The 18,517-nt window shown below is 53.5% G+C and overlaps 1 protein-coding gene across 13 annotated transcripts in view; it reads left to right on the forward strand.

Annotated features, from left to right (window-relative positions):
• Positions 1-1,335: 1,335 nt before the first annotated feature.
• Positions 1,336-18,517, forward strand: part of ADGRE1 (adhesion G protein-coupled receptor E1) — a 33,669-nt gene continuing 16,487 nt past the window's right edge. For 3 of the 13 annotated variants that reach the window (XM_050924956.1, XM_050924958.1, XM_050924964.1), the window contains exons 1-12: positions 1,336-1,540; positions 7,087-7,137; positions 7,418-7,561; positions 10,261-10,404; positions 13,907-14,044; positions 14,451-14,597; positions 15,062-15,208; positions 15,381-15,518; positions 15,945-16,091; positions 16,548-16,694; positions 16,867-17,004; positions 17,432-17,578. In XM_050924956.1, coding sequence (XP_050780913.1) covers positions 1,510-1,540; positions 7,087-7,137; positions 7,418-7,561; positions 10,261-10,404; positions 13,907-14,044; positions 14,451-14,597; positions 15,062-15,208; positions 15,381-15,518; positions 15,945-16,091; positions 16,548-16,694; positions 16,867-17,004; positions 17,432-17,578 — 1,519 coding nt within the window. In that variant the 5' untranslated portion in view covers positions 1,336-1,509. Of the gene's footprint in view, positions 1,541-7,086; positions 7,138-7,417; positions 7,562-10,260; positions 10,405-11,344; positions 11,483-12,822; positions 12,967-13,906; positions 14,045-14,450; positions 14,598-15,061; positions 15,209-15,380; positions 15,519-15,944; positions 16,092-16,547; positions 16,695-16,866; positions 17,005-17,431; positions 17,579-18,517 lie in introns of all 13 variants that reach the window. The other 10 variants (XM_050924959.1, XM_050924961.1, XM_050924957.1 and 7 more) reach the window with 9 other exon arrangements.

Below are 18,517 nucleotides of genomic sequence, written 5' to 3' on the forward strand. Positions count from 1 at the left end.
GAGGCCACATATGGAGTATTGCGTCCAGTTTTGGGCCCCCCCATTACAGAAAGGATGTGGACAAATTGAAGAGAGTCCAGCAGAGGGCAATGAAAATTATCAGGGAGCCCCATGGGGCACCTGACTTACAAGGAGCGGCTGAGGGTGTGACGGGTTCGGTCACAGAGATCCCCTTGGGATTATCACCTGATGTGCTGAAGTTACCTCTGAGCCTGTTTTCCCTGCCAGCTTGGGACTCCAGAACCCTGCCTTGTTGAGCCAGATTCACTAGCCTGCTGCAACACAGGTGGAAAACAGGGGTGTTCTCGTGACTGGAACCTCCTTTGTCCTGCTCCACCCACTTATATATCTTTGGCACAAAGCAGGAATCTTTTGTCTCTCTAGGTCCCCACTCCTCCTTCTAAATGGAAAAGCACCAGGTTTAAGATGGATTCCAGTATCATGTGACCTGGTCACATGTCCTGTGAGACCTCATTCTTCATAACCCATGTCAGGTACACAGGAAGGCGTGCAGGTAAATAAACCCATTTACAACCAATTGTCCTAGTCAGTGGGAGCCACCAAGATTCCAAGCCACCATTAAAGGCTCACATAATTACAACAGGACCTCAGAGGTATACTTTATATTTCTAGTTTTAGATACAAGAACGATACATACATACAAATAGGATGAACACACTCAGTGGATTATAAGCTTCACAATGATACCTTACAAGAGACCTTTTGCATAAAGCATATTCCAGTTACATTATATTCATGCTCATAAGCATATTTCCATAAAACACTATGGAGGTCAACGTTACAGAGGGGACTGGGCTTGTTTAGTCTGCAGAAGAGGACAGTGAGGGGGGATTTGATAGCAGTCTTCAACTACCTGAAGCGGGGTTCCAAAGAGGATGGAGCTCGGCTGTTCTCAGTGGTGACAGATGACAGAACAAGGAGAAACGATCTCAAGTTGCAGTGCGAGAGGTTTAGGTTGGATATTAGGAAAAGCTTTTTCACTAGGAGAGTGGTGAAGCACTGGAATGGGTTACCTGGAGAGGTGGTGGAATCTCCTCCCTTAGAGGTTTTTAAGGTCAGGCTTGACAAAGCCCTGGCTGGGATGATTTAGTTGGTGTTGGTCCTGCTTTGAGCGAGGGGTTGGACTAGATGACCTCCTGAGGTCTCGTTCAACCCTAATCTTCTATGATTCTATGGTAAGACCAACCTCCCCACCCCATGTCCCACTTTCAGTTCCTGAAGAGATAAGATTGCAACTTCCCCTGTTGTTTCCTGTCCATTGCAGGGGTGTTATTTGGATACTCTGATAATAAACACTTAGTAGATGCCCAGAGATCGTTCTGGGCAGAGCAAGCAGAACTGTCACAAGAGCAGGAGCGCTGAGCTAAAGCACCTCTGAAAGGAAGCCCCAGTAAAAACCATGTCATTCTGCAAACTTCCTCTGAGAAAGATCGCAACCAGATAAAGCAGGGGCAGTTTTCTTGCCTGGTAAGAGAAGGCAGTGGCATAATGAGGAAGCAGCTTATCACCCACCTTATAGGTAAGTTTGCAAGGAATTGTGTTATTTTCTTCCAGCGGGGGCTTGACAAAAAACAAACTAACTTAACTTAAGCTCTTTGGGGCAGGGACTGTATTCATGTTCTGCTTTTGTACAGCACCTAGCACTGCAGGGGCCCAATCCATGATTGAGGCTCGTGAGTGCAATCAATCCTTGTTACTGGTTGAGTTAAAACCTCATGGAAATTGATGTGTGAAGATAATTGTAAGAGACCCTGTAGGGCCCCCCCCCCAAAACAAGGCAGGATGGAATCTGCCCAGAAACTAGCATCGTGTGGGCAGAGGGTGCCACCTGGCTATTATTCTGACCATGTGTGTGAGAATGTTAGGCATGGAATTAATCTAGCTGCGGGGGGAGTGGCAGACAAGAAACTGGGGGAGACTCAGAGACAGAGGAAGAAAGCCAGACAGGAGCTTGTAGGCATGGTTTGAATGACCCTGGGAGAAGACCAGAGACAGCTTTTGGGTTTGGTGCTGGCTAACGAGGCTTGGGACTGTAAGAAAAGAAGGTTGCAGAGTAGCAGCCATGTTAGTCTGTATCAGCAAAACCAACGAGGAGTCCTTGTGGCACCTTAAAGACTAAAACATTTATTTGAGCATAAGCTTTCATGGGCTAAAACATCTGATGAAGTGGGCTGTAGACCACGAAAGCTTATGCCCAAATATATTTGTTAGTCTCTAAGGTGCCACAAGGACTCCTTGTTGTTGTTTTTTGTAAAGAAAAGAAGCTATCTCTGGTTTTTGGTCCCTTCTGCATTTGAAGAAGCAGGGCTTGTAACCAAACCAGATTGAAACATAGGAAATACCAGAGTCCATCATCAGTTTCTACTCCCAGCTGGAAGATGCCCTGGGCCCAGAAATTTGACTAGCAGCTCGAGTTGAAAAGAGGCAACAATAATTGTCATTGTGTTGGGATCTTTGAGGGGTCGTAGGGGGGTCTTTCAGTGATGGGCGTTCAGCCCAGATCTGTGACTTTTCATCTAAATGCTTATTTGATGAATGACCCAGAAAAACACGTAGAATCGTTATTGAGAAAGTCTGCAGAAGATGCGGATTGGGGAAGTGGTAGTAAGGAAGAGGACAGGTCATGGATACAGAGAGATCTGGATCCCTCGGTAAGCTGGGTGCAATCAAGCAATATGCATTTCAGTGTGACCAAGTATATGGACGTACATCTATGAACAAAGACTGTCGGCCATACTTACAGCTCCATCCTGAGAAGCAGTGATTCAGACAAAACCTTGGGGGTCATGATGGATAATCAGCGGAGGTTTGACTGTGACCCTGTGACTAAAAGGGCTAATATGATACTGGGATGCATGAACAGAGGAATCTCAAGTTGGAGGGAGAGGTTATTTTACTCTGTATTTGACCCTGGTGTGACCCCGGCTGGAATCCTGTGTCCAGTTTTGGGGTCCACAATTCAAGAAGGGTGTTGGAAAAATTAGAGAGGAGTCAGAGAAGAGCCATGAGCATGATTAAAGAATTGGAAAGCTTGTCTTGTAGTGAAAGACTCAGGAACTCGATCTATTTAGCTTAACAAAGAGAAGGTTAAAGGGTGACCTGATCCCAGTCTATAAGTACCTACAGGGAAAATAAATATTTGAGCATGGGCTTCTCAGTCTAGTGGACAAAGGTCTAACAAGATCCAATGGCTGAAAGTTGAAGCGAGACAAATTCATCGTGGCAATAAGGTACAAATGTTAATAGCGAGGGCAATTAACCATCGGAGCAACCTACCAAGGGTCGTGGTGGCTTCTCCAGCACTAGAAATCTTTAAATCGAGGTTGGATGTTTTTCTAAAAGATCTGCTCTTGTTCAAACAAGAATTCATTCAGGGAAGTTCTATCACACAAATCACACAGGAAGTCAGACTAGATGTTCACCGTTGCCTCCAAATCTATTAATACACCGGTGGCTGCCACGCTGGGTATCCCTGGGGTGTTTTTATTATTAATCACAAATGGCTACTAATGAAAGATTCATTAGTGTTTGTAGTGTGTGGATTTGATTATTAGTGGTTTGCTATTAATTGTTTCACGTTGATTATGAACACTTGGTTGTTGTTAATCAATACATTATTAAAGTTATTGTCATGCCCTCAATATGCTAGGTGCTGTGTGTAGTGTGATAAACTCAGGACAGACAGCTGCAAGGGAGGGGTAGGAATCAGTCCCAGAGAGTTAAAAGGCCCTCCTCCCTATCAACTGGGAGGCAACTACGGGTCAATCAGGTTCAGCTGAGAAAGGGTTACCACGGTAGCAATTAGAATCAGCTGAGGGGGAGCTACCTGAGGTTAATTAGGATCAGCTGATTCCAACGTAGGGCTGCCTGAGACCTTTTTGAACCCTCCTGGGGGAAGAGAAGGAGCTCTGCTGCTGGTAGGCGAGGAGTAGCAAGACAGTGAGCCTCACCAGGAGGAGAGGCAGTATTCTCTCCCACAAGGGACAAAAATACTCTAAACAGGACTGGTGGAGATATGGGGAGCAGACTCCCCCTGTGTCCCAAGGGGGACCACATTACCCAAGCCTGTCTCACCAGGGCTAAAAGCAGCAGAGACTGAGGAGACTGAGAAGGTGCCTTGCCACAGCAGCTAAATAGCAAAAGACACTTCCTGTCCTAAAATGCTTAGTCTCTTTAAGCCCTGATTAATCCCAGTGCCCCCTGTCTGTAACAGGCATGGGGGGCTGTGTTATAAACAGATAGCTAAGGGTTAATGTTCTTTTACCTGTAAAGGGTTAACACAGGGAACCAAACACCTGACCGGAGGACCAATCAGGAAACAAGACTTTTTCAAATCTGGGTGGAGGGAAGTTTTGGGTGTGAGTTCTTTGTTCTTTGTCTTGGATCTGACCCTCTCAGCTCTGAGAGTGATTTTTCTATCTCCTGGCTTTCTAATCTTCTGTTTCCAAGTTGTAAGTACAAAGGTAGTAAGACAATAGGTTTATATTGTTTTTTTGTATTTACATGTGTGTAGTTGCTGGAGTGTTTTGAATTGTATTCTTTTTGGATAAGGCTGTTTATTCATTTTTTTCCTTTAAGCAATTGACCCTGTATATTGCCACCTTGATACAGAGACTATATATTATGTCCTTTTTCACTCTTTTTATATAAAGCTTTCTTTTTAAGACCTGTTGGAGTTTTTCTTTAGTGGGGACTCCAGGGAATTGAGTCTGCAGCTCACCAGGGAATTGGTGGGAGGAAGAAGTCAGGGGGGAAATCTCTTTGTTAGATTTACTAAGCCTGACTTTGCATACCCTGTGGGTGAGGAGGGGAGAGAGATTAGCTCTCTCGGTACTTGTGTTTCCAGGACTGGGAGCAGGGAATCTCTTAGGATCGTCCAGGGAGGGGAGCCTGGGAGGAAGTAACAAGGAAACAAGGGGAGGGGGTTATTTCCCTTTGTTGTAAGACTCAAGGAATCTGGGTTTGGGGGGGACCAGAGGGTATCAGGCCCTAAAAATTCCTGATTGGTGGCAGCGCTATCAGATCTAAGCTGGTAATTAAGCTTAGAGGAATTCATGCTAACACCCATATTTTGGACGCTAAGGTCCAAATCTGGGAAAAAATGTTATGACAGGCTGCTTGGGTGAAGATCATGGGAGGATTGGGGCCTTAGCGTAAGAGAAGGTGGGTAAAGGGAACCCAGTGGAAGGGTGGGGTGGGGGCACAGGATAAGCGTGACACAAGCGGGACTGTTTGTGCTCATGGTTGTCTAGGCGTAGGGTGTGTGTTTGTTAGTGGGAAGAAGCAAATCACCAGTCACAGCTGAGCACCTGCTTAGCCCGTGGCTGCTGGAAGTGTCATCAGTCACAGGTGCTGAACGTAACCAAGCCGGCATTTTGGAGCACAGTTGTGCCTAAGCACCTTTGTCGAGCTGGGCCCCGGGGCCTTTACTGCGAGTCCCCCGTTCGTCTCAGTGCTGTGACTGCAGATGGGTACCCAAGAGCCCACAGAGCCTCGTGGTGACTTCCGATGCTGCTCGAAGCAGCCAGGTAATGGATGGAAGGTCGGGCCAGTGAGGCTGCCTCAGGACACAGGACTGGAAGGGGCCTCCCAGGTCAGCCAGGCCAGTGTGGGGCATAGCCAGAGGTGGGCCCCACCCCACCCAGTTAGCACCTTGGCCCACCCAGATCTGAGCCTGTGACTGCAGAAGCTGAGAGTGGCATGGGTGTGGATCAGGAGCTCCTGGCTGACGACTCTTGGCCTTTCTGAGGATCACCATGGCCAGCAGGGAGCAGCGCAGCCTGGCCAGCCTCTGCCCCTGCACAGGTGCCAATTGTCCCCCCGGGTTAACCCATGTCTGCCTGTGGGGTTGTGGGAATCGACCCTCTCCATTGGCCAGCCCAGCCCCTGGGGAAGGAGAAGGGATGGTTTGCAGTGGTCCAGTCCCCTGCTACCACACACAATCCTGCCATATAACCCTGTGTATAAATGTATCCAGCTCCAGCTTACACCTAGCTCGGCTGTTTGCCCCCACTAGTCCCATCGGGATGCTGATCCAGAACCTCTCTCCTCTGCTGGTTAAAAATCCTCTTGTATTTTCTAGCCTGAAACTTCCAGCCCCCTTGTTGGATCCAAATGGGAAACAGCCTTGTGTAACCAGCCACAGCGGGCTGGGCTGCAAATGCCAAGCTCTTCTGCTTGTATTGTCGCACGGCCCTTTGTTCCGTCTTAAGCAACCAACGGGAGCTGGGGGAAATGAGGATCAGCCCAATGGTTTTTTTGGAAAGTTTGGTCCCTTCTATTTTAAATCAAACGGCACCACCTCTCTGAGTTCCCGGTGAGGGTGGAGGAAAGAGAGCCTCAAAAGAACCCCTCTGTGCAGGGGCAGCTCTAGAGCAACTGACAGCAGGAAATTTCTGAGGTTTCCACCTGCCTTCCCTGCTCCAGAGGGGGTTAGACCAAGCCACTGGGCTTCTGGTTGTCCCAGCCAAGGCGCATTTCTGAATGTCTGGGGGCTCAGCTGTCCCTGGAGTTGGTTAGTGCTCACCGCTTTCTAGCTTACAGAGAAATAGTCAGATCGCCGGGCAGTGAGAGGAGCGAGTGCCTGAGAACTTCTCTCTCGTGAAGGGGCCCACAGAATGAGCTGATCTCGTGTATCCTTCCTTGGTGCTTACTCAGGCTAAACTCCTGCTGGGGCTGAGGGCCAGATCCTCAGCTGCTCACGGCAGTCAGGAGTGCCACGCTGATTTATACTGCCTGGGGATTGGTTCCTGAGTTCAGTACCTTGGGATCTGGCCCGCTGAAAAGGTATTACTCTGATAGGTTACGTTCCATTAGTGCTTAGGGGTCTCAGCCATGATCAGCAGTGTGAAGACAAAGGCTGCTCTGAGAGTTTATAATCAAAATGGGAAAGCTGGACCCAAGGGAAATAGAGAGGAGAGACTGGCTGAGGTCAACCAGCAGAGCCAAGAATAGAATCAACCACCCTCCACCGAGAGCTACTGCTCTACCCACTAGGCCACTCAGCCTCCTACAGGCACTAAAACCCAGTGCAATAATCATCTTTGGTTGTGTCTCCTCTTCCAGGCTTTTGCTGGTTCGTCTGCTTCAAGGGGACTCAGCATGTCTCCAGCGCTCGTAAGTTGATGCCTAGAAACCTGGACAAAAATCTCCAGTTCTGAACCCCAGTGTGTCCTGCAGCTGGAGGGAGGCTTTGAACGGGCAAAGAACTTTCCATCCCATTTCCTCCTCCTCTTTCCCCACGTTTCTGTGTATTTTTCTCGTTCTTCTTTTTCATTCCCTTCTGCTCTCTTGCGCTGTTGTCCCCGCTTGCCACAAAGCCACCTTCTCTGCGGGCAGCTAAACAGGGCTGTGTTTTAAAACACTGCCCAGCCCTGGTTCCTTCTTCATTTCCCAGTGAACAGGTGCGACGATCCAATGCTGTGCCCTGATCACGCAACGTGCACCAGTACTCTCCAGGGCTACTACTGCACCTGCCGACCTGGGTTCATATCCACTTCAGGGGCCACGAAGTTCACTGATCCAGCCGTCCATTGCAACGGTGAGTGTAAGCCCTGGAGCTCTGTACTGGGGAGACTGCCACGGAGTAGCTCTGGAGTGTGCGATGAAGATAATACATCAGGTACTAGAGAAAAAAGTATCAGGGACTGGGAAGCGTGAGGTGGTGACTAGGAGCCAGGCCAGGCCAATATATGGCAAAGGAGATTTAATGACTTGGTTTCCCGCAGTCTGGCCAACAATAGCCCCAGGAATGGCCAGTCACACTGGAAAGCAGCAATGGAAGATGGTGCAAACTGCACAAAGCTGTGGGTGGGGATGCTGAGCAACCCGGACTGCTGCCAACTGGGACTGGACAGGGGATGGATCCCTCAATCACTGCCCTGTTCTCTTCATTCCCTTTGAAGCACCTGGCACCGGCCACTGTTGGAAGACAGGGTCCTGGGCTAGATGGACCATTGGTCTGACCCAGTATGGCCGTTCTTGTGACCTTAAGCCAAGGTGTAGGAGGAGTTCTCCCCACTCTCATCCTGATTTAAATCAAATTCACCCTGGAGAGGGGGATCAGGCATGGGGAGAAGACTGGGACTGGTTGGGAAAGGAGACGGGGACTGGGAGGGACGGGGGATCAGATACTGGGAGGAGACTGGGACTGGCTGGGCAAGGGGATTGTCATGAGAAACCTGAGGAGTGCAGAATGGGATGGGGACAAGGAGACAGAGGTGGGGAAAAGACAGCACTGGGACAGGGACAGATTGGAGGGGACGGGGCTGAAGGAGCTGAGCTTGGGGGAATGGGCGGAAGGATCTGCATCCACTAGACCACACTCCCTCCAGAGCCTGGGATGGAGGCCAAGATTCCAGAGTCTCCCCATTGCTCTGCTGTCAGCAGGGATCTGGGGAACTCCCCGGCAAAGTGCCTCCTCCCTCGCATAGATACTGACAAACTGCTGCGGCTCGCAATTCCTCCCTCAGCTCAAGTGGCCGAGGTCCGTGCAATGGATGTTGAGGTTCCAACTCAGCTGGTGACTCATGTGGCTCTTCATACGGTGCCACGTGATGGGTTTTTTCAGTTTGCCTTTTGAAAAACCTAGGAAAATACAGGTGCTAAAAATGCCTTTGTTAAAAGACCAGTCTAAAGCAGTGGTCCCCAAACTCTGCAGGGTCATGCCCCTTCCTACCCCTGTCCACCCCTCCAGGAGCAGGAGCGAGGCTGCGGCTCCTGGGGCGAGGGGGCCGAGGCTGGGGCTGCAGCTGGAGGTGGATCTGGGGGCGGGGCTGCAGCCAGGGCATGATGGGAGCCAGCAGCTAGGGCTGTGGCCGGGTGCAGAGCTGCGGCTGAGGCTGGGAGTGGTGCCAGAGCAGAGTGGGATGGCACAGTGGGGCTGGGTAGCACTTCCTCCCCACTCTCATGAGGGCTGGCCCGGGCCCCGCCATGCCCCTCAAATGCTCCTCCATGCCCCCCAGGGGGCGCACCCCACAGTGGGGGGACCACTGTTCTAAAGGTTGCAAATCAACCACTCAGAAGTTAGGAAATGCCAGAAGTCAAGTGTCCTCTGTCCCCTTGTGCGTGTGCATCATGCCACAGACTTTTGTTACCTGGGCATCCCCTGCCTCACCCAGTGCACGGGCTAGCTCTGCTCAGGGGATAAGCCAGGGCTGCGTGGGGAGGGAAGTTGTTACTTGTAGGGCCCAGAGTTCCTGTGTGGTACTGGGCAGTCACTTAGCCCAGTTTTTAAGGGGTGGTCACTAGCCGCGTGTTGACTTGAGGCCCCAGGGCTGAGTTTCAGAAGCGCTCCCAGCAAGGGGAGCTGAGCTTTGCACGTACACCAGGCTAGAGAACGCTAAGGGCGCTGAACAATCAGGGCCTGTGCGCCTCCAATGCGGTACCCCAAGTGACTGCTTCGGACCTTAATCTCTCTCTGCCTCAGTTCCCCATCTGGAAAATGGGCATAATGGCCCCTCACCTCACAGTGATATTGGAGCCAGTTCACAGGATCAGCTCCCTCAACACCCACCCTCTGTTCCTACCCTCCCCACCTCCGGCTATTCCTTTCCTGGCTTCAGGGGAGGGGGCTGGAGGGCTTTTCTTGCTTCTTTGCCTTCAGAAGAGAGCCCGGCTGCCTTGATCCTACCTCCCCAACCCCCTATTCTGCTAGGTCCACTCTTCCTCACTTGCTGGCAGGCTTAACGAAGGAATATGAAGCACTGTTTAAGGGCATGGACTCACCCCTGCGGCGCCTCCTGCTGGTCGTCTCAGGGAATTAGCTCTCCCAGCACCCAGGAGCGCCCCCTGGAGGCTGGTGATCTGTCTTACCACTGGCCCCGGGGTCCCTCCCAGGACCCCAGGGCCCCTTTCTCTGGCTTGCTGCCCCCTCTGGCAGTACCCCCACACTCTGGGTCTCCCCACCCACTATCCCCACCTCTCCTCAGTGTAAGGCTACTGCCAGTTACCATCTAGCCCCACTCCCTGCTGCCTCTGCCTAGCAGCCCCAGCACCGGTCTTAGGCCCGCAGCCTAGGGCTTTCCTAGGCTGGCTGCCCTGGCCACTTCCCCCACTCAGCCAGGGCTTTGCTCCCTTCCCCAGCCCCAGCCCCAGCCCCAGCCCCCGCCCCCTCCTGGGCTGTTTCAAGCCCCGCAGGGCAGGAGAGGGTAACCACCCCGCTACAAGCACATTGAAGATGTAAGACAAAAGGGGCAAAGGCTTGTTAATTAATTACATTGTTTCTTCTTCATTTCCCAGCTGACAGGTGTACGGATTCATCTGTCTGTCCTGCTTATGCAACCTGTGACAACATCGCCGGGAGCTACCGCTGCACCTGCAAACGTGGGTTTGCATCTAGCTCTGGGGAGCGGCACTTCACTGATGCGACAGTGACATGCAACGGTGAGTGTGAGCTCCTGACCCCAGCTAGGAAAAGGGGAGCCATGTAGTGGGGCCACTGCTATGTAGCTGGCACTAGGGTCACCTGAGTGGCTCTTCTGCTTGCAGCGAAGATTCGGTATCGAGTATTTTGCTGATTGGAAAGCGTGATGCAGTGACTAAGAGGGATATATGTGGCCAAGGAGATTTAGTGACTTGGCTTCTCCAGCCTGTCAATCTGTCCCTCCCCAAATCACGGGACAGCCAAACAAATGGAAAAGCCATAGTGCAGTCTGGACGCAGCCCTGGCGCAGCTACCTCGTCATGGGGATGGGTGGCTGAATTCCTCCTGGAGCAGCCCAGGGTGTAGACAGAGTCCCCTCAAGCCCTGCTTCCATTCCTTGTACAGAGAGGAGGAGCATATTATGGCCCTGCCTCCTTCCCACCCACTTTTGGAACACTATGATCCACCAGGAGGGATATGGAGGAAAGTGTGATCCTCGCGAAGTCCTGGGAGGATCTTCCTTGTGGGCTCCCTACTCCTGTGCACCCATGTCGGGGCCACTCACAATCCAGTCCCTAAAATGGATGAAAGAAAACTGTGTGGTTTTTTACATGCTGCTGTATTAACCTGTAGAACTGCCTGCCACAGTATCCCATGAAGGCTGCACATTTATCAGGTTTTGAAGGATTCGACTTTGATATAAATAATGAGAACATCTGAAATGATCGTCTGAAGAATCTAGTACCAGCCACTGTTGAAAGCAGGATTCTGGGCTAGATGGATCACTGGTCTGAGCCAGCTCTGGCACAGAGCAGAGCGATCGATCCAAAAGGCCACTGAGGCTGGTGGAAATTTTCTTACTGACTCCAGTGGGCTTTGGAACAGGGGGTGGGTGTCCTGGGGCAGTAAAACCCTGGTGTTCTAGCATCACGCGAGTCCAACCTGGATTCCCTCCCCTAGATCTTGACGAATGCTCCCGGGACCCATCGCCCTGTGGCCCCAACTCCATCTGCACCAACACAAGGGGCAGTTACACCTGCAAGTGTCCCCCAGGCTACCTCCGCAGCAGCCAGGCTGGCATCCTGTTCAGCTGCATAGGTGAGCGTCCTGTACGGGGACTGTGGGTGGAGCTCTGGGGGTGGGTCGTCCCGCAGACAAAAGCAAGGTTCTGAGCGGCTCCGCCTGCACAGCCTGGAGTGCGACTGTCTCCAGAGCCCCGGGAAGTGGGGCGAGCTGGCTGTGTCTTCACTGCTGGCTCCCCAGTGCTGCTCAGTGGGTCGGGCCACTGCCTGGGAACGAGGAGGCGGGAGTTCCAGTCCCAGCGCTGCTCCTGACTTACTGAGTGTCTGCCCCTCTCCTGGCCTCTGTCCCCCCTCCCACACTTTGTCTTTTTGGACTGTAAGTTCGCACTGTGTCTGTGCAGCGCCTAGCGCAGCAGGGCCTCTAGGTGCTTCCGTAATGCATGTAATAAACACACAGACTAATTCCAAGTCATCTCCTGGCAGATGTGGATGAATGTGCCCAAACCCCTGCAATCTGCGGGCCCAATGCCTCCTGCATGAACACACCTGGGAGCTACAACTGCCAGTGCTCACCCGGGCACCATCCATCCACGCCAGGGCCTCTGTTCCTACCCTCCCCACCTCCGGCTATTCCTTTCCTGGCTTCAGGGGAGGGCGCTGGAGGGCTTTTCTTGCTTCTTTGCCTTCAGAAGAGAGCCCGGCTGCCTTGATCCTACCTCCCCACCCCTCTATTCTGCTAGGTCCACTCTTCCTCACTTGCTGGCAGGCTTAACGAAGGAATATGAAGCACTGTTTAAGGGCATGGACTCACCCCTGCGGCGCCTCCTGCTGGTCGTCTCAGGGAATTAGCTCTCCCAGCACCCAGGAGCGCCCCCTGGAGGCTGGTGATCTGTCTTACCACTGGCCCCGGGGTCCCTCCCAGGACCCCGGGGCCCCTTTCTCTGGCTTGCTGCCCCCTGTGGCAGTACCCCCACACTCTGGGTCTCCCCACCCACTATCCCCACCTCTCCTCAGTGTAAGGCTACTGCCAGTTACCATCTAGCCCCACTCCCTGCTGCCTCTGCCTAGCAGCCCCAGCACCGGTCTTAGGCCCGCAGCCTAGGGCTTTCCTAGGCCAGAGCTCCCCAGCTCCTCTAGCCTTCCCCTAGCCCTGCTCCACTCCCAATACCCTGCTCAGCTCCCTAGAAGCCAGGCCCTTCTCTCTCTACTCCTGAGCTTCTGGCTGCCCTGGCCACTTCCCCCAGTCAGCCAGGGCTTTGCTCCCTTCCCCAGCCCCAGCCCCAGGCCCCTCCTGGGCTGTTTCAAGCCCCGCAGGGCAGGAGAGGGTAACCACCCCGCTACAAGCACATTGAAGATGTAAGACAAAAGGGGCAAAGGCTTGTTAATTAATTACATTGTTTCTTCTTCATTTCCCAGCTGACAGGTGTACGGATTCATCTGTCTGTCCTGCTTATGCAACCTGTGACAACATCGCCGGGAGCTACCGCTGCACCTGCAAACGTGGGTTTGCATCTAGCTCTGGGGAGCGGCACTTCACTGATGCGACAGTGACATGCAACGGTGAGTGTGAGCTCCTGAGCCCAGCTAGGAAAAGGGGAGCCATGTAGTGGGGCCACTGCTATGTAGCTGGCACTAGGGTCACCTGAGTGGCTCTTCTGCTTGCAGCGAAGATTCGGTATCGAGTGTTTCGCTGATTGGAAAGCGTGATGCAGTGACTAAGAGGGATATATGTGGCCAAGGAGATTTAGTGACTTGGCTTCTCCAGCCTGTCAATCTGTCCCTCCCCAAATCACGGGACAGCCGATCAAATGGAAAAGCCATAGTGCAGTCTGGACGCAGCCCTGGCGCAGCTACCTCGTCATGGGGATGGGTGGCTGAATTCCTCCTGGAGCAGCCCAGGGTGTAGACAGAGTCCCCTCAAGCCCTGCTTCCATTCCTTGTACAGAGAGGAGGAGCATATTATGGCCCTGCCTCCTTCCCACCCACTTTTGGGACACTATGATCCACCAGGAGGGATATGGAGGAAAGTGTGATCCTCACGAAGGCCTGGGAGGAGCTTCCTTGTGGGCTCTCTACTCCTGTGCACCCATGTCGGGGCCACTCACAATCCAGTCCCTAAAATGGATGAAAGAAAACTGTGTGGTTTTTTACATGCTGCTGTATTAACCTGTAGAACTGCCTGCCACAGTATCCCATGAAGGCTGCACATTTATCAGGTTTTGAAGGATTCGACTTTGATATAAATAATGAGAACATCTGAAATGATCGTCTGAAGAATCTAGTACCAGCCACTGTTGAAAGCAGGATTCTGGGCTAGATGGGTCACTGGTCTGAGCCAGCTCTGGCACAGAGCAGAGCGATCGATCCAAAAGACCACTGAGGCTGGTGGAAATTTTCTTACTGACTCCAGTGGGCTTTGGAACAGGGTGTGGTTGTCCTGGGGCAGTAAAACCCTGGTGTTCTAGCATCATGCGAGTCCAACTTGGATTCCTTCCCCTAGATCTTGACGAATGCTCCCGGGACCCATCGCCCTGCGGCCCCAACTCCATCTGCACCAACAAAAGGGGCAGTTACACCTGCAAGTGTCCCCCAGGCTACCTCCGCAGCAGCCAGGCTGGCATCCTGTTCAGCTGCATAGGTGAGCGTCCTGTACGGGGACTGTGGGTGGAGCTCTGGGGGTGGGTCGTCCCGCAGACAAAAGCAAGGTTCTGAGCACCTCCGCCTGCACAGCCTGGAGTGCGACTGTCTCCAGAGCCCCGGGAAGTGGGGCGAGCTGGCTGTGTCTTCACTGCTGGCTCCCCAGTGCTGCTCAGTGGGTCGGGCCGCTGCCTGGGAACGAGGAGGCGGGAGTTCCAGTCCCAGCGCTGCTCCTGACTTACTGAGTGTCTGCCCCTCTCCTGGCCTCTGTCCCCCTCCCACACTTTGTCTTGTTGGACTGTAAGTTTGCACTGTGTCTGTGCAGCGCCTAGCGCAGCAGGGCCTCTAGGTGCTTCCGTAATGCATGTAATAAACACACAGGCTAATTCCAAGTCATCTCCTGGCAGATGTGGATGAATGTGCCCAAACCCCTGCAATCTGCGGGCCCAATGCCTCCTGCATGAACACACCTGGGAGCTACACCTGCCAGTGCTCACCCGGGCACCATCCATCCACGCCAGGGCCTTGGGTACCCGGAACAACCCACTGCACAGGTGACCATCCAAGCAACCTTCCCCGGCCTCTCACCGTAGCCCTTGCCCACAGGAAAGACAAAATCTGAGCCCCCAGCCTGGTTTTAAACAGCTTCTCTGCCCAACAATGGTGGGTTCACTAGGGGGACATAGATATTGCTGGGGCCAGAGAGTGACTGTACAGTTCACAGGTGACTGCTAAACAGCAGGTGGCATCAGCTCCTCCCTGCTCCAACTACCAAACCTCACTCTCCTCCCAAAGCTGAGACGAGAACCCAGGCATCCTGGCTCCTGCTTCTCCGGCCACTAGCACCTGCTGCCTCTTGGCACTGGGCAGCATATTGCAAACCTGTTGGAAACCATATTCCTGGCATGGTGCCCCCTCCAATGCCAGGTGCTGGGACCTGCCTTCTCCCCTCCTCTCCTTCCATCAAGGGAAGGCTCCATTGTGCTAGCTGGGCCCATTGCTCCTTCTCCCATCACAGATATGGATGAGTGTCTGGATCTGGCATCATGCCCTGCACACGCCACCTGCACCAACACCCCAGGAAGCCACTACTGCACCTGCAATACCGGCTTTGCATCCAGTTCTGGGAAGCAGCGCTTCACTGACCCAGCAGTGCAGTGCAACGGTGAGTATTGGTTCTGGCACAGAGCAGAGCGATGGATCCAAATGGCCACTGAGCTTGGTGGAAATTTTCTTACTGACTCCAATGGGCTTTGGATCAGGAAGTGGGTGGCCTGTGGCAGTAAAACCCTGGTGTTCTAGCATCATGCAGGTCCAACCTGGATTCCCTCCCCTAGATCTGGACGAATGCTCCCAGGACCCATCGCCCTGCGGCCCCAGCTCCATCTGCACCAACACACTGGGCAGTTACATCTGCACGTGTCCCCGAGGCTACCTCCCCCACAGCCAGGCTGGCATCCCGTTCAGCTGCATAGGTGAGTGCCCAATGTGGGGGCTGTGGGTGTAGCTCTGGGTGTGGGAGGCTGAGGCTGGCTTTCCGGTCGTCTTGCAGATGAGAGCGAGGGTGGGAGTGGCTCCGCCTGTCCACCCTGGGGTGCGACTGTCTCCAGAGCCCCGGGAAGTGGGGCGAGCTGGCTGTGTCTTCACTGCTGGCTCCCCAGTGCTGCTCAGTGGGTCGGGCGACTGCCTGGGAATGAGGAGATGGGAGTTCCAGTCCCAGCGCTGCTCCTGACTTACTGAGTGTCTGCCCTCTCCTGGCCTGTGTCCCCCTCCCACACTTTGTCTTGTTGGACTGTAAGTTTGCACTGTGTCTGTGCAGCGCCTAGCGCAGCGGGGCCTCTAGGTGCTACCGTAATGCATGTAATAAACACACAGACTAATTCCAAGTCATCTTCTGGCAGATGTGGATGAATGTGCCCAAACCCCTGCAATCTGCGGGCCCAATGCCTCCTGCATGAACACACCTGGGAGCTACACCTGCCAATGCTTACCTGGGCACCATCCATCCACGGCTGGGCCTTGGGTAACTGGAACAACCAGCTGCGCAGGTGACCATCCAAGCAACCTTCCCCGGCCTCTCACCATAGCCCTTGCCCACGGGAGAGACAAAAATCTGAGCCCTCACTCTGTTTTAAACAGCTTCTCTGCCCAGTAAAGGTGGGCTTGACTTGGAGGACATAGATATTCCTGGGGCCAGAAAGTGACTGCACAGTTCACAGGTGACTGCTAAACAGCAGGTGGCATCAGCTCCTCCCTGCTCCAGCTACCAAACCTCACAAAGCTGGGAGGAGAACCCAGGCATCCTGGCTCCTGCTTCTCCGGCCACTAGCAACTGCTGCCTCTTGGGACTGGGCAGCATATTGTAAACCTGTTAGGAACTGTATTCCTGGCATGGTGCCCCCTCCAATGCCAGGTGCTGGGACCTGCCTTCTCCGCTCCTCTCCTCCCATCAAGGGAAGGCTCCATTGTGGTAGCTGGGCCCATTGCTCCTTCTCCCATCACAGATATTGATGAGTGTCTGGATCTGGCATCATGCCCTGCGCACGCCACCTGCACCAACACCGCAGGAAGCCACTACTGCACCTGCAATACCGGCTTTGCATCCAGTTCTGGGAAGCAGCGCTTCACTGACCCAGCAGTGCAGTGCAACGGTGAGTGCTGGTTTTGGCGCAGAGCAGAGCGATGGATCCAAAAGGACACTGAGCCTGGTGGAAATTTTCTTCCTGACTCCAATGGGCTTTGGATCAGGATGTGGGTGGCCTGCGGTAGTAAAACCCTGGTGTTCTAGCATCATGCAGGTCCAACCTGGATTCCCTCCCCTAGATCTTGACGAATGCTCCCGGGACCCATCGCCCTGCGGCCCCAGCTCCATCTGCACCAACACAGTGGGCAGTTACACCTGCATGTGTCCCCCAGGCTACCTTCCCCACAGCCAGCCTGGCATCCCGTTCAGCTGCACAGGTAAGTGTCCCATGTGGGGGCTGTGGGTGTAGCTCTGGGGGTGGGAGGCTGAGGCCGGCTCTCCGGTCGTCCTGCAGATGAGAGCGAGAGTCTGAGCGGCTCCGCCTGCCCAGCCTGGGGTGCGACTGTTTCCAGAGCCCCGGGAAGCGGGGCGAGCTGGCTGTGTCTTCACTGCTGGCTCCCCAGTGCTGCTCAGTGGGTCGGGCGACTGCCTGGGAATGAGGAGACGGGAGTTCCAGTCCCAGCGCTGCTCCTGACTTACTGAGTGTCTGCCCCTCTCCTGGCCTCTGTCCCCTTCCCACACTTTGTCTTGTTGGACTGTAAGTTTGCACTGTGTCTGTGCAGCGCCTAGCACAGCGGGGCCTCTAGGTGCTACTGTAATGCATGTAATAAACACACAAACTAATTCCAAGTCATCTCCTGGCAGATGTGGATGAATGTGCCCAAACCCCTGCAATCTGCGGGCCCAATGCCTCCTGCATGAACACACCTGGGAGCTACACCTGCCAGTGCTCACCCGGGCACCATCCATCCACGCCAGGGCCTTGGGTACCTGGAACAACCCGCTGCACAGGTGACCATCCAAGCAACCTTTCCCGACCTTGTGACAGATTTTCATTACCAGTCTGCCTGGGCCACAGTTGATCAGGCTGGGGCCACAGGATCTTTTCTGGGGAGGAGATGATGAGGCACAGCAAATGTCTCAATTTTAAAGGTTTATTGATAAAATAACAGCAGAGAGTGCTGGGAATGCTCCCATGTCACTCAAGGGAAGAAAGAAAGCATTAATGCCCCAAGCCCTATCCCACTTTCATGCTCACACACCCATATCCCAGAGCAGCCAAGTCTGGGTGTAACATCAGACCGAGGAGGGGCAGGTGGACTGGAATTCTGTCCTGGGCCCAGGCCGTCCAAGGATCTGTGGTGCTCTCCGAGTTGCTTCAGCTCTCAGGCGGGTTTTTAAGTTCTGGGCTCGTTGGGGTGGAGGTGGGGCCTTTGTTCAGTGCCCTCTGTTCCTGGTGCTCTTTTTGCCAGTCCAAACAGGCTTGCTGTGGCCTCCCTGGTTTCCCAAAACATCCTGGCTCCGTAGACTGTTTTCCCTTCTGTTTCATTCACTCTCACTGTTCTCGCTGTTCTCTCTACAGCTCTGATCGACTTAGTTCTTCTCTTCTCACGGCTGGGCAGCTGCTGATTTCTCGGGCACGTGATCTTGGGCCGGGGCCAGCGTCTTATTCTCTCACAGAGCTAGCTGAGGTGCCGAGTTAACCCGTTCTCTGCTCTCTTCCCCTTTTCCCCTCTTGGCCTTTTGCAACCTGCAAAGGAATCTTGCACTCCCCACTCACACACATTTGACCGTCCCCAAAAAGCTTTGCGATGCTAGCAAGAGCGTTAGCCATATACAATGCTGATCTGCCTTCCTAGGGACTCCTGGAGGGAGGGGGCCTTGGGGTGTGACAGCCTCTCACTGTAGCCCTTGCCCACGAGAAGGACAAAATCTGAGCCCCCACCCTGG

The sequence above is a fragment of the Gopherus flavomarginatus genome, chromosome 16 (assembly GCF_025201925.1).
Source record: "Gopherus flavomarginatus isolate rGopFla2 chromosome 16, rGopFla2.mat.asm, whole genome shotgun sequence".
NCBI lineage: Eukaryota > Metazoa > Chordata > Testudines > Testudinidae > Gopherus > Gopherus flavomarginatus.